Source organism: Glycine soja, chromosome 12 (assembly GCF_004193775.1).
Source record: "Glycine soja cultivar W05 chromosome 12, ASM419377v2, whole genome shotgun sequence".
In the NCBI taxonomy this organism is placed as follows: Eukaryota; Viridiplantae; Streptophyta; class Magnoliopsida; order Fabales; family Fabaceae; genus Glycine; species Glycine soja.
In genome coordinates this window covers 37,239,467-37,255,182 of record NC_041013.1, presented here as the reverse complement: position 1 = coordinate 37,255,182, position 15,716 = coordinate 37,239,467, and the positions used below count along the sequence as shown (strand labels likewise).

Below are 15,716 nucleotides of genomic sequence, written 5' to 3'. Positions count from 1 at the left end.
TTTATTCAAGCTGGCAAAAGCTACATTGAACTAAGGCGTTGTAAGATAAGTAGATTAGAATAGTAAATTAAAAATTAAATGAACCTCCCTAGAAGCAAGAAATAGTGCCAAGTAAATAGTGGTCATAAAGTATGAAAAATATAGGCAAAAATCACATCCATGCAGTAGTGCACTGCAGCCTAACGTTTGAGTTGACTCAGAACAACAAAGCAATAAATAACCTCCCAATATTTATTAATATTATTACTCCCAGAAATCAAACAAATTACTCTCTTCTTCTGCACTTTACTTTTTTTCTTCACTCCTCTTCCGTTTTCTCTCACTAACCTCATTTCTCCGTCGGCAAACCCTAAAGCCCATTCATTTTGTTCGCCGGCGACTAATTTACCGGCCCGGCCCGGCCCGAAATATTCGACCCGAACCGCGCGTGGTTACTGTTTTCTCTGGAGAGAGAGAGAGAAGGGGGTGGTGGTGGAAATGTACAAGAACCAGCTTCAAGAGCTGGCCCAGCGGAGCTGCTTCAACCTGCCTTCGTACGCGTGCATTCGAGAAGGTCCCGATCACGCGCCGAGGTTCAAGGCCACCGTCAACTTTAACGGCGAGATCTTCGAGAGCCCTCACTACTGCTCCACTCTCCGTCAGGCCGAACACTCCGCTGCCGAAGTCGCTCTCAATTCCCTCTCCCACCGTGGCCCCTCCCACTCCCTCGCCGCCAAGATCCTCGTGAGTCATTGCGGCTTCTCTACTTCTAGGGTTTTTGCTTCTCTTCTCCCTCTCCTTAACCCCAAAATTTAATCTTTGACGCACCGAAGCCAATAACTCTAAGACTCTTTGCTATCGTGCGCTTTCTCATGAACCTTGACTCTATTAATAGTCGTATTCAAACTTATTAATCTCTTTTACTGCTTGACTGATGCTGATGTTTTACTTAATATTGGATTTTTTAAATGTTGCTGGTAGGTATAGAACTTTGATCTTACCAATCAACCTAAGATTATTAGCTAACATTTGCAGTTAATTAACATATATAAATAATCATCCACAAGTCTTTATTAGTAGAAACCTTTTTTGAAAGAGAACAGAACATGAACTTGTTACTAAAATTAGAAGTGAACTTTATAGCTTGTGAAAAGTTCACTCGCTGTAGACTTTTGTAGTGCTTTTTTTAATATCTATTTGTCGGTATGAAAGAAAGATGTGTAATGTTTGAACCGCATTGCTTGGTATTATGTCTTCCTTGCACCTTTAGTAGCTTTTCGTGCACATGCTTAGGATGCTCTCGATGTTTTTTAGGATGAGACTGGAGTGTACAAGAACCTTCTACAGGAAATCGCGCAAAGGGTAGGAGCTCCATTGCCTCATTACACAACGTACAGGTCAGGCTTAGGACATTTACCTGTTTTTACCGGGATAGTAGAACTGGCTGGAATCACGTTTACTGGTGAACCTGCCAAGAATAAGAAACAAGCTGAGAAAAATGCAGCTATGGCAGCTTGGTCCGCTTTAAAACAATGTAAGTGGCCAGCAAACTTTGGTCTGCAAAATTAATTGTTTTTTGTAGGAATACACACGACTTCGTGTCAATTTGTTCTATCAACATAGCATTATATGTGTCGTAGATTACAAAATGGGACAATGGAAATACCCAACCCAAGCCTGTTTCCCTTATTTTTGTCACTCTTATAACACACATGGTAAATGAACCTGGCCGATGAATTTAGCTTATAGTTCCAAGATAATTTGCTTTAGAAGATGTTATGTGCCAGATAATTTACGCCTCTTTTTACAATCAAACCACTTTTTTCATCTCCTGTGTATCTGAGTCTGATTTAGGATTCCTGTGTCAATGACTGAATATGAATGGACAATAATTTTCTTACCAGTGGCGAAAGAGACTGCAAGCTCCTCAACTGAACCAGAGAACAATGACGAACTGGAACAGATTACAATAGCGCGGGCTTTACTGAACTACCGTTTGAAGGAAAAGATGGCTATGTCTAATCCAAATGCTCCCGTTTCATTTCATAAAAGGTTTCAGATTCAAAATCCAAGGCCAATCAGTTCTCAACCGCCACCAGCCACTTCATCAAAGATCCTTCCCCTAATTTGCCAGAAGACAGCACCTCGAAGTAAGCCTTCATTGGCAACAACGGCAAATGAAAGTCCTCGAAGCAGGCATCCACAGGCAGCAATGACCAGTGACAATTCCACCCTGCCACCACAATCTTGTTCTCTAGAAAGCCGAGCAACTCGTCCACTGAAATTCCGTGCAGCAGGAGCAGCACCTTATGTTCCCATTCGACAAATGAGACCATCTTGCCAGCGGATTGCACCTCCGGTAACTATAAGGACAGTTGTACCTGCATTTGCCACACCACCTTGTCCACCACCTGCCTCAGTGCCCCATCCTGCTATACGGGCTCCTCCAGTACGAGTTGCTCCTCCAGTCACTATTCGGCAAGCTGTTCCTGTATATGCTGCTCCACCTTCAAAAAAGAATGAACCTGCTGCTGTACAACAAAAAGATCTACCAACTGCTGGTGCCTCTGGTCAGCAAGACAAACTGCCCGTTAAAATTCAGGAGATGGACAAGGCTGAGAACATTCCACCAGAATCAGAGACTATGCGTAGTTTGGAGCAGCTGAGAATTTGAAATTTATTGGAGTAGGTCTAATCCATGGTAACGCTGTCATGTTTTTGTACTTGATCCTATGATGAGTGATGTTAAATCATCGATTCCTTTTTCTTTACCCCATTTTGTCCTGTTAAATGTGTGACAGTTGGCGCAGGTTGATTAGCATCAGCAGTTCAATATATGTGAAATTCAAGAGCAGTTTGTCATTCGATTTACTCATGTTTTTACTTTATTTATATGCATACCAAATCTTGTTATACCTTGTCAGCAAGTTTGCGAGCTTGATCATTGCTCGCTTTTTCAATGCTTCAGTACTGCCCTACTCTGGTGTGCGAAATCGTTGCTTTTCAACATGGTTGGTAATAGTTATTTCAGAATTCAGAAGACAAAGATTACACTTTTTTCACGAAGCGGGTAATAAAAGTAATTTTTTTTAAATAAATTGATTTAAATACGTATTTTTTTTCCACTATTTGTTTGATCATCTTTCTCATATTTGAAAATATGTGGGAAAGAACAAGAAAACACTCCCACACGCTAGTTCTGTTATAAGCCTTAATTTTGAAACTGACCAGACATGACTTAAGTGTTCCATGATTGTTATCTACTTATCTTGACCTGTTATTGTTAGGGTTACATGTGTAGAAATGTAGAATTGAATCCTTCATACTAAGAGCATCTCCGGTGTAGGTTTTTTTTCCAGATGCTTAGTGGGAAGAAATCATTTTTTAATTTTTTTTTGCACTGGAACAAATCCTCGTGGCAGGGTGTGTTCTTTCCCTGTTGAGAATCTTTCTTATATAAGAAACTATACTTAATAGTTAAAAAAAAATGATTTTCTCACACAGACTAGGTTTAACATGTGGGAAAATAATTGTCCAAGAGAAAAACAGTGAACAAAAAATTCGTTGAACAACTATGATAAATCCCAAAAATCATCAAATTTGAAAAAAAAAAAAGTGATTCAAATCCATATTCAAGCAAAACAGTAAAGGGAGAAAAGGGGAAAACCAGATGCCAGCGAATGTGATGGTGGATGCACCATGAAGGAGGGTGTTGACGCCAGACGCGACCATGGCTAGAGGTGTTGACGCCAACAAAGGTGACGCAAGACGCTATCATGAGCGGAGGTGTTGACGTGAAGCGAAGGTGAGGCCAGACGAAGGTGTTGTGAGACGCTACCACAACAACGGGAAGGAAGAAGATAGAAAGGTGTTGCGGGACAAAGATGTTGCAGTGGTGGTCGGAGGTGTTGACGATAGCGAAGGTGGCGGAGATGCTATCACGACTACGGGAAGGAAGAAGATAGAAAGGTGACCATGTTTGGTGAGGCCAGACGAAGGGACGATGGCGGAGAGGAAGAAGATAGATAGGCACAGAGGGGGAAGCTTCTGGAGAGATAGATAGGCGCAGAGGAAGGAACGAATTGCGGAAAAGAGAAAAGTTTCTATCGAGAAGATAGAAAGGCACAGAGAGGGTAGGTGGTGAAGTTCAGAGAATCTTCTGGACCCTTTTGTGAACGTGGGAAGGTTGTGGACAATCGGGAACGTCCATTTTATTAATGAGGATGAATTTGGATTGTTGAATAGCTTAGGTAATTAATTCAGAAGGATTTGGAACGTTGATGCAAATGTTACCGTTGATCTGAAAATGTTGCCGTTAAATGTGCAAACATGACCGTTGTGTAGCATTTTTTCACTATGATGCATTGTTCACTATAAATTTGTGCGTCGTTGAGCATGTTTTGCACAGTTCATTTGTACTGCTTTTTTTTTTTGTTGCTATCAAGTGTCAATCTTTTTTATTCTCTCTGAAATGGACCCCAATCGTTATAATTATCAATGTTACTATAGTTATTTGCGAAACCAATCACTCCCTACTAGTGAAAATTCTCAAAATCCACCGTAATATGTTATGTGTCCACCACTACCCCCTACTAGTGAAAATTCTCAAAATCCACCATATTATGTTATGTATCCACCACCCCCACACGTGGTATATGCATCCTCCATCCAATGTAGAGTCACATACCAGTGGTAGTTCTCAAAATTCACAAATTTATAGTGTGGATGAATACGTTCAAATTGGTGAAACAATTACAGTGGAATGCTTGGAGCGATTTGTATCAGGCGTCTGCACCATATTTGGGAATGAGTACTTGAGGAGACCAAATAACGAAGACACTGAATGACTACTACAAATGGGAGCGACACACGGATTTCCAGGTATGTTAGGTTTCATTGATTGTATGCACTGGGAATGAAAAAAATATCCAGTTGCTTGGAAAGGTCAATTTTGTCGAGGTGATCATCGCAATCCAATAATCATTCTTGAAGCCGTGACATCACAAGACTTGTGGATTTGATATGCATTTTTTGGAACCGTCAATTCTAATAATGACATTACTGTGTTAAATGTTTTGTCAGGACGTGCGCCCGCAGTGCAATTTATTGTGAATAGAACCCAATATAATATGAGATACTATTTAGCGGATGACATTTATCAAGAGTTTGCCACGTTTGTGAAGACTATCTCAATGCCACAAGGAGAAAAACGAAAATTATTTGCACAACGATAAGAATCGGCAAGAAAGGATGTAGAACGGGCGTTTGGAGTGCTCCAATCTCGATTTGCAATTATATGTGGTTTGACACATTTTTGGGATGTTGGTAAAATGAAGAATATTATCGATGCATGCATCATATTGCATAACATGACTGTTGAGAACGAACGTGACACATATCAAAATAATATTGATTACGATAGTGTAAGAAATAACACTTCAACATTCGAAGTATCTTTAGGTGCTCACTCTAATATTAGATCAACATACCTCCAAAGGAGAGCACATGTTCATGACAAACAAAAATACCGTCAACTTCAAGCAGATTTAGTTGAACATATTTGGGAACGTTTTGAAAATGAAAATAACAATTAATTTTATGTAATATTTTTTTATTTTTCATCATTATATTTTTTTATTTCAATGTCAATGTATTTAATTATCTATTATTATGTAAAAATGTATTTTTTTTATTGTTACACATTTCCTTTTAATGTTATGTAATTTTTATTTATTTTTAATTTATATTTAATATTTTATTTATTTATTCATATTTATTATTTGTATACATAAAAAACTGAAAAAATGAATTAATTATTTTATTGAAATAATAATTAAGCTATAATAAAATAATTTAAATGTTTGGATTTTTAAAGTTTCTTGTAGTTTCTTGCGATTTCTTGCATTGGAGCAAATTTTTGTATGAGTTTCTTATGAGTGACATGACATCGTGAGAACTAAAAAAAGTGTTGCGGAGACCACAAAAAGATGATTATGAAACTCATATAAGAAACTTGCGCTAGATATTATCTAAAGCAAGTTCCCAACTTCCTAGGTTTTTCATCCTCGAAATGTGGTTCCGTGTTCAATGTTTTTGGATTAACTCTAACTTTATTTTTTGGGGGTAAACTCCATCCCTTAGTGTGCATTGATTGTCAATTTAACTCTTGTATGAAAATGATTAATTTAATCCACACAACTATGTAAGCGTATCGACAATTTAGTTCTAGATTTAATGGTAGGACTAAATAGTTTGTATATTTAGATAATTGTAAACTAAATTGATCATTTCCAAAAGACAAAATTATTAACGAGTCTAAAATACAAAAATGAAATTGATCATTTACCTTTTTTTCAATTGATTTCACTTGTATCATTCACTAAACTGACTCATTGCATAGCATCCCAATAATGCCTGAGAAGTTGAGATTGGTTTTGTTCATCCGTACTAAATTTTTTACCTATTCCTATACTTAGCAAAAAATTTATTTTATTTTTAATGAAGATTGTCTCAGACAAATAATACTTTCATAAAATAGACCCTTTTAAGTTCTAACCAGTAACCACTTAGTTGAAGAGTTTGCATTGTCATCCTTTTTACCCATTTATCCTTGTCACGTTCTATTCAACTAATAGAAACACGCACTCTAAAGTAGTTCAAACTGTGAGGCTGCATTAAATCAGAAGAAACAACTTCTCTACATCTGAGGTCATTTTCATGCTATCGTAGAATTACAAGCCTAAAGACTTTCCTGCTTAAGATGGGATGAAAAACTATTCAAAGACGATACCCTTTTCACTATGTAAATCACTGTGATACAACAATTCTCAGATTCTATAATTAAAGAAGCAGAGCCTCAGACCGGTAATCCGGAATCTATACTGTGTTGGAGACTTAAATGGAACTGCAAAACGACTTACGTGGCGGTAGTTAGTTTTTGTTTAATGCTTGTTTGAATAACTGAATTGGGCGGAATTTTAAGCTCAACCACGTTTCTTCCCAAGTTAATCATTATATCGAGACAGACCATCTTTTCTATAACCATAACGATCGGAAAGTGCAAGTATATGTCATAATTTGAGCCCAGAGATACCCAGAACACACTGAGTGTTTGTTTCCCATAATCTTGATAGAGTACCGAAAATATGAAGAGGAGAATATACATTTTCATATTTGTTAGGAGATAATAAAAAAATATTCTCATGCTTTTTAATTTTTTTATTAATTTTATTCTTATGGAGAGGAGAATATACATTTTCATATTTGTTGTAGTTATTCTTGATCTTCAAGTGCTAAATGTTTGATCCTTTATATTTCAAGATTTGCTCTCTGCATTGAAATATAGGAGGAATCAAACATTTATTTCCCAAGATTGGTAAGACAGAGGTCATTCAATGAAGGCCCAAGAGGAGCATCATTGCTCCCAATGACTTGATGGATTATGTCTGAAGGGTGGCAAGTCTAGTAGTGGTAGTTGTCAATAATTGTTTTATGCTGCTAAACAACTTTATGTTAGGCAATAGCGCTTGTCGGGTTGTGTGTGTTATTTGTGTGTATAGTGGTAGTTATGTTGAGGTGTATTAGGCTGTAGTGATCCTGCGAAAATAATATTCTAGAATACTTTGTAGAAGCCTACATAAGGGGATGTTTGGTTTGTCCATTTTCTATTTTCATTTTCAGTAAAAACAGAAAATGCATTTAAAAATGTGTTTGTTTTAAATTTTGAAAACATTTTTAGTGAAAACATTCTCAAGAAAAGGCTGAAAACTGAAAACAAGGATTTGTCGTTTTCAATGTTTTCTCTAAAAGGAAAACATGGTGGCATGAGTCGTAATTATTACCAACTTCGTTAGTAGTCTCTTCTCCGATACTCTGGACCCACCCTTCCCCTACCTTCTTGTCCATCAACATTTATCTCCCAAGACCATCACCAGTCCACAATGCATCACCACCTACTTCCAAACTCCATCACCAATGCCTCAAACGGCCACCACCCACACCTCCAAACACCAAACCATAATCCAAACCGATTGCACCACCCTGTCCTCCACAATCATCAGCCCAAACGTCAGCGACCCAACCTCCACTATCAAAACGTCATGCACCGCCACCTATCACACCAAAACCCTATTGCAACCTAAATTAGTCTAGTTAGTGGTTATGTTGGGGCTTCAACGATTTTGTTCCCTTCTGGGTAGGTTTCGTGGCATCCTCATTGATGGTGAGGTGCAACACTGGCAAACAGGGGTGGTTCGACGGCACAGTAGAGGGTGGTGACGACACAGTCTTGTGTGCTAGGGTTAAAAGGGTTAAAAAGGTTTTTGTTGTTGATAAGGTATTTGTTGAAAGACCTAAACCAATTTTCCAGAGCATACATTCTTATTAAATAGATGAAATGCCTAAGCCAATTTTCAAGAAATCAAATCAAACATGTTTTCAGAATTCTAATCTTTTGAAAATGAAAATAGTTTTCAGAAAATGATAACAGGAAATGAAATGAAAATGCAAATCAAATCTTTGGAATAAAAAGGCAAGCAGAATTTAGCCATATTCCTTCTCTGTTCTACTCTGGAGGTCATTAGTCCCCAAATTCTAAGCTTAGTGTCCAACACCCACCAATGGCCGAAATTAATTCCAAACAATTTTAGCTTTGAGTCCGAGCATAGTACATCTTGAATGAGAAATCTTGTTAAATTCGTAATATTCATGACATCATGATTATTAACGATTCTAAAATTATGTTCTTTTCATTGTACTTATTTTGGGGCCCATTTTATTTTATGTTATGTTGTTTTGTAACAAAACAAGCCTTGAAAATATGAAGATAATATTTAAAATTTTAGCAGTAGTGATAATCATGTCATGAAAGTAGGCATATCATGAATCTAAATAGATCTCATTATGATGTGCACAAACTCAATACTTAACACTAGGTAGGCCTCAATCATCAAAGTTCACCCACCCCTTAAAATCATTGTTCTCTTGACGATGCTTTGTAATTTTTTCTTCAACAAAAATTGTCTTTGAAATTAATGTTTCCCATCCTAACTAAGTCAAATAAAGCCTAACCCTAGGAACCAATGAAACCAATAACTTTGGGTTAATTGTTAAACTAGTGACACCTAACCAAACTCAATTATTCTTAAAATGAAAAAAAAAATAGTAGGACAATCTATGGAGTTTATATATTCTTCCTTTCCATTGCATTTTATAGCAACCCGTCATATGCTCTAGAATCATAACAATGCATTTGAATGGAGGCAATAACAATAACAATGGGAAGAAACACCTTTTCAGTTTTCAAATTTCACTTTCACACTTTATTTTTTCTGGCACTCCTCGATGGGGTATTAGAACACTTACTGTTATGTTGAAAATTGAGAATGTGTTACAGGTCTGTAACTTAGAAACTGGTTTCAAGGACTAGGGCCTCCATGAGGAAGAAGAAGAGTAAAAGAAGAACTTCTATATTTCTCATTCATAGTTGCCTTATTACATTGCTTCTCTATTTATATTGTTACTTAGAATAAAAAAATTTGTGATTCTGCTCTATCCTATCCTAACAGAATTGGATTTGCACAAGCAAAATGGCAGACAAGCATGGTGCGATAGTGGTGGGCCTTTTTGTAGGATGCGCCAACTCAGCAAAATCAGTTAACAAAAGCAGGAGTGGTGATCCTCCTTCGGGGCCTTACTGCAGGTGGTGGTGGTGCCTATGTGTTACTGCTATCATTCCCTGACCCATCAAAAACACCTTGTCCTCAAGGTGTTGGGGCTGCAACGCATGGCTTCCAAACATAATACCGGGATCCCAAGGTCTGTCCCAAAGAAACTCACCAGTTTTAGCACTTGTCCATAGTGCTAAGACAGTGGGGATGCACTTGCGTGATACCATGATAGTCCCAAAGAATCCAGGCCCCCATCAAATAGGGCGATGTCTCTATTTTATCCATGCTTGTCATGCGGAGCTGTTGCATGGCCATAACTAAGGACAGTGCTGAATAGGTGGTCGGAAATGGGAATAGTGGCACGAACATGATCTAGAGCGGAAAGATGCGAAGTCGGTAAGGGTGTGGGGCGCGACTGTATGAGTGCGGGAAGTGGAGGTGGAGTCGGCATGGGCGACGGAGGTGGCATGGGTGGCTGAGTCAGCATGGGTGATGGAGTCTGCATGGGCAGCGGAGTTGCGGCAAGGGTGTAGGGTGCGGCTGTATGAGTGCGGGAAGTAGAGGTGGAGTCGACATGGGCGGCGGAGGTGGCGGTGGTGACGACACGGAGGAAGAAGGGTAGTGGTGGCTGGTTCTCGGAGGCAGTTTTAGAAGAAGGGCATCCAGTGTGGATTCGAGGCGGCGTTGAGCTGTAGCAAGTTTGGCAAAGGCGGCCTTGAGGCGTTCCTCGCGAGCGGCAGAAAGTTCGACGTTTGCCATTCGAGGTGTGTGCTGAAATGGAAGGGAAGGTGGTTATTGATAGAGGGTAGTGTGGAGAGGAAGAAATGAGGAAAGATGGTTCGGCGGGTGGTGTGGGTTGCGGTAGTCGAAGCTGGTATGCCAGCCATGGAAGACAGCCATAAGAGCTTTGTTTGGCGGGTGGTGTGGATTGCGGTAGTTGAAGCTGGTATGGCAGCCATAGAAGGTAGCCATGGGCAGGTGGTGGTGGTGCCTATGTGTTACTGCTACCAGAATGTATCTTTAAGTTTCTCAAAAAGCCATTGTCAAGGTCAACACCTTGGTGTTCAACTCTACAAACTCCTTGAGTAAAACACAATAAAAAATAACGGTCAAGTAAGGGAGATTCATGCACGCACCAAAAATCTGACTAGGGTTTCGTTAGTGGGAGAAAAGGGACTTGTCGTTAGTTGAAAAGCTTTGTCTTGAGGGCATGCATTTTTCAAAATTTTATTTTTGCTATATTAATTTTTAAAAATAATATTTTTTTAATGTTTTTTGAAAGTTTTATTTTTAACCACTCTTTCGTTTTCCTCCATTAAAAACGTTAACTACTTTCTGCATGGTTTTTTACATGAGTATCTAATTCATTACTCATCGGTTACACTTTTTGTTTACAATTTTTCGTTATAGCATATATATATATATACATACAAAATTTTCTTGTTATAATTTTATTTTTTCATTTTTAAAAATATAACTAATTTAAATTATGATAATTAGATAAAAAACTTAAAACTATGCATTTAACTAAAGATATAATTTATTTTTTAATTTCTTTGTTGTTTATTGTTTTTATATATTGTTTGAATAAAAAATCTAGGAAAGTTAAAACAAGTAATTTCTTGGCACAAAAATATTTATTTTTTGGAACAATTAATTACTCAAACAACAAATAAGTCAATAAATTGGTGAAAATCCATATAACTTGTGGTGTTATTTAATCTATAGCAAGTTGAAATTCCTGTCATTAAACCCATATGAGATTCAAGGTCATCTTAAAAAGCCACCTGGTTTTGTCTGCTTCTTCAGCCTGAGGAGGTTAATAAACCTGTAAGTAGTTTTCTTATTGTATGTTGATAATGTTCCTATAATATATGAACTGCATGAATGATTGAATTTTATATGTTAAGACAGTTCTTGTGTTACCTAAGAGGGCTCCTATGTAACCTTTATTGTTGTTTCTCTTATATATCCAGACTCCAGCCACATTCTTTGCACAAAAACTTCATAAAACAAAGTAACAATGTTATTGACTTGAACCAATACATTTCTTGTGTTTCTTGGAGTAGGTTGAGGTCCCTTGGAGTAGCTTTCGTTGTAATATTAAGAATGCTAGCAGGGCCCGATAGGTTCGTCATAAACCATAAGATCTTATATTGCTGGAATAAAAAGTGTTAGAACAAAGGAGAATGTGGATGAAAGTTTGAAAACAAAGAGAAAAGAAAAAAGAAAAAAAAAGGCTTCAAGTCCCACATCAGTCAAGATAAACACTTGAATAGTGTTTCACTCCTTATATATAGAGAGCTCATTTCTTCTTTTTTTCTTGCCCCAGTTGAGAAGCATTTCCTCAACTTTTCTTTCTCCCTCCCATATTCCAGCCGATGCATTTCCGGCAAACTTCTCTCTCTTTCTTTCTGTCGCTCTAAAATTTCGGTTGGCTATAATAGTGACTTTTTAAGTCATATTTTTTGTTGGCTATAAGAGTGACTTTTTAAGTCATATTTTTCGGTTGACTATAACAGTGACTTTTTAAGTCATATTTTTCGATTGACTATAAGAATGACTTTTTAAGTCATATTTTCGGTTGACTATAATAGTGACTTTTAAAGTCATACTTTTCGGTTGGCTATTAGAGTGACTTTTCAAGTCATATTTTCGGTTGGCTATTAAAGTGACTTTTCAAGTCATATTTTTGGGTGGCTTTAGAGTGACTTTTCAAGTCATACAAGAGGGTGTAATTCTAGAAAAGGTTCCCTCAGTGCAGTGAGAATCTTATACAGTGATCTGGGCTGTTTTATCCTGGGGACTTCGTGGTTGATAGTTTGCTTGCACATTTTTTGGCAGTGCCACGAAACGTCTTAAAGAAAGTGACATTGTCCGCGACTCAGCCAGTAATTTTTTCGGCTTGCCATAAACTATTGTTACAACAATTTTAAGACGTTTTCTGTTCTGCTATGGCTATCGTAGATATTACTGGCTCGAACAGCAATGACCTCAACAAACCTTTTAGGTTTGAAGGGTATCATTTCAAACGTTGGCAACAAAAGATGATGTTTTCTTTAACTATGAGAAAAGTTGTCTATGTTTTGAACACTGATATTCCAGTGGTACCTGAGGATGCTGAGAAGGAAGTGAAGGATAAAATGACTATGGAATTAGCTCTTTGGAATGAAAATGATTACCTATGCAAGAATTTCATTCTGAATGGGTTAGCTGATGATCTCTATGATTATTATAGCCCATATAAGTCTGCCAAATTAGTTTGGCTAGCTCTAGAAAAGAAGTATGATACTGAGGAAGCTGAGACTAAAAAGTATGTTGTTAGCCGCTACCTCAAGTATCAAATGACTGATGATAAATCAGTAAAGTCTCAATCCCATGAGATACAGAAAATTGCTCAAGAGTCATACATAGCTGTGATAACTGAGATCAATATGATTGGAGGATCAAATGGATGGTGGGTAGACACTGGCGCCTCCCGCCATGTATGCTATGATCGTGCTATGTTTAAAACATACACGAATGTTGAAAATAAAAAAGTGCTGCTGGGTGATTCCCACACCACTACTATTGCTGGAACTGGAGATGTTGAACTGAAGTTTACCTCTGGAAAGACTTTGATTCTCAAAGATGTGATGCATACTCCAGAGATGAGAAAGAATCTGGTTTATGATTTTCTTTTAAATTAAGGAATACTGGGGGTACTTCATCCAGTTATCTTCTTGCTATTAGTAGTGAAAATCTTGCACAACCAGAACCAGATATAGAGCCTCGAAGAGGTAAGAGAGCAAGAATTGCTAAAGAGTATGGGCCCGATTATATGACCTATACATTAGAGGAGGATCCATCAAACCTCCAAGAAGCTTTGTCTTCTTTGGATGCTGACTTGTGGCGAGAAGCCATTAATAATGAGATGGATTCTTTAGAATCTAACAAGACCTGGCATTTAGTAGACTTGCCTCCTGGCTGCAAACCTATTAGATGTGAAATCATTGTTGTGTAACAACTTTGATATGAAAGACCTCGGAGAAGCAAGTGTAATCCTTGGTATTAAGATTACTAGGTCAAAAGAGGGAATTTCTCTGGATCAATCTCACTACATTGAGAAGATCTTAAAGAAATATGACTACTTTGACTGTAAACCTGCTAGTACACCATATGATCGAAGTGTAAAACTGTTTAAGAACACTGGTGAAGGTATACGACAAACTGAGTACACAAGTATCATTGGTAGCCTTAGGTATGCCACTGATTGTACTAGACCCGACATAGCCTATGTTGTGGGATTATTATGCAGGTTTACCAATAGACCTAGTAAGGAGCATTGGCACGCTATCGAAAGGGTAATGAGGTACCTTAAAAGAAACATAAACCTTGGATTACATTATAAAAGGTTTCCCGTTATACTTGAAGGATATAGTGATGCAGATTGGAACACTCTTTCAGATGATTCCAAAGCAACCAGCAGTTATATATTTAGCATAGCTGGTGGGGCTGTTTCTTGGAAGTCAAAGAAACATACTATCTTAGCTCAGTCCACTATGGAATCTGAGATGATAGCACTAGCAACTGCTAGTGAGGAAGCAAGTTGGCTGAGAAGCTTACTTGCAGAGATTTCGTTATGCGAAAGACCGATACCAGCTGTGTTGATCTATTGCGATAGTACCGCGGCTATTGCAAAAAAATGAGAATCGTTATGACAATGGTAAGAAACGACAGATACGTCGTAAGCACAACACTGTTAGAGAATTACTCTCAACAGGAGCTATTAGAGTGGATCACGTACCCACTGATGATAATTTAACAGATCCTTTGACGAAAGGATTAGCTAGAGAGAAAGTCCATTACACTTCTAAAAGAATGGGACTATTGCCCTTACTGCGATGATCATTCATGATGGTAACCCGACCTAAATGACTGGAGATCCCAAGAACTAGGTTCAATGGGTAATAACAAGTTATGAAGTGATATGAGATGAACATGCTGTTATAAGTGAAAGCAGCATGATTCCTCAAGTGACAAGAGGATGAGTTATGAAAAAAAAATTCATAATTCTTAATGAGATCTATACTGTATGTTGAGTGGAGTACCTAGGCTACAAGAGTACTCTTGATAGACTCACCTATGTGAATGTTGAAGTGGGGGCCGCTTCATATGAAATTTTGGGCAAAAATTTCTAGAGCATTCACTATATCGGGATAGACATGCATGGCCTTTAACGCACGGGCTTTATAGAATACACCTATGAAAAGGTTGTGTGTGGTTTGATGTTAGAGATAGAGTTCAAGACTTCGAGTCACTCTAGTAAAATCTGAATCTTACTCACTATGCAAAGGTTCAAGTTGTATGACACCTTTGTTTATGCACAATTTTATGAAATCCTCGAAAATCTTCTTTTCAAATTTCAAGTGGGGGGGATTGTTAGAACAAAGGAGAATGTGGATGAAAGTTTGAAAAAAAGAAGAAAAAAAAGGCTTCAAGTCCCACATCGCTCAGGATAAACACTTGAATAGTGTTTCACTCCCTATATATAGAGAGTTTCTTTCTTCTTTTTTTCTTGCCCCAGTTGAGAAGCATTTCCTCAACTTTTCTTTCTCCCTCCAATATTTCAGCCGATGCATTTCCAACAAACTTCTCCCTCTTTCTTTCTGTCGCTCTAAAATTTCGGTTGGCTATAATAGTGACTTTTTAAGTCATATTTTTGGTTGGCTATAAGAGTGACTTTTTAAGTCATATTTTTCGGTTGACTATAATAGTGACTTTTTAAGTCATATTTTTCGATTGACTATAAGAGTGACTTTTTAAGTCATATTTTCGGTTGACTATTAGAGTGACTTTTCAAGTCATATTTTCGGTTGACTATTAAAGTGACTTTTCAAGTCATATTTTTGGGTGGCTTTAGAGTGACTTTTCAAGTCATACAAGAGGGTGTAATTCTAGAAAAGGTTCTCTCAGTGCAGTGAGAATCTTATACAGTGATCTGGACTGTTTTATCTTGGGGACTTCGTGGTTGATAGTCTGCTTGCACATTTTTTGACAGTGCCACGAAACGTCTTAAAGAAAGCAACA

The 15,716-nt window shown here is 37.7% G+C and overlaps 1 protein-coding gene across 1 annotated transcript; it reads left to right on the top strand.

Annotated features, from left to right (window-relative positions):
- The first annotated feature begins 241 nt into the window (after positions 1-241).
- LOC114380493 (double-stranded RNA-binding protein 2-like) lies at positions 242-2,850 on the top strand. The gene is made up of 3 exons (XM_028339580.1): positions 242-723; positions 1,294-1,513; positions 1,884-2,850. Exons 1-3 carry the CDS (start codon positions 478-480, stop codon positions 2,651-2,653), a joined length of 1,236 nt encoding a protein of 411 aa, XP_028195381.1. The 5' UTR covers positions 242-477; the 3' UTR covers positions 2,654-2,850.
- Positions 2,851-15,716: the final 12,866 nt, after the last annotated feature.

Excerpts from the sequence above, each read along its gene's own strand:
- LOC114380493 (XM_028339580.1), top strand. The coding sequence starts at position 478 with ATGTACAAGAACCAGCTTCAAGAGCTGGCCCAGCGGAGCTGCTTCAAC. Across the intron at positions 724-1,293 it reads CCCTCGCCGCCAAGATCCTC|GATGAGACTGGAGTGTACAA; the intron begins GTGAGTCATTGC and ends GATGTTTTTTAG. Across the intron at positions 1,514-1,883 it reads TTGGTCCGCTTTAAAACAAT|TGGCGAAAGAGACTGCAAGC; the intron begins GTAAGTGGCCAG and ends TTTTCTTACCAG.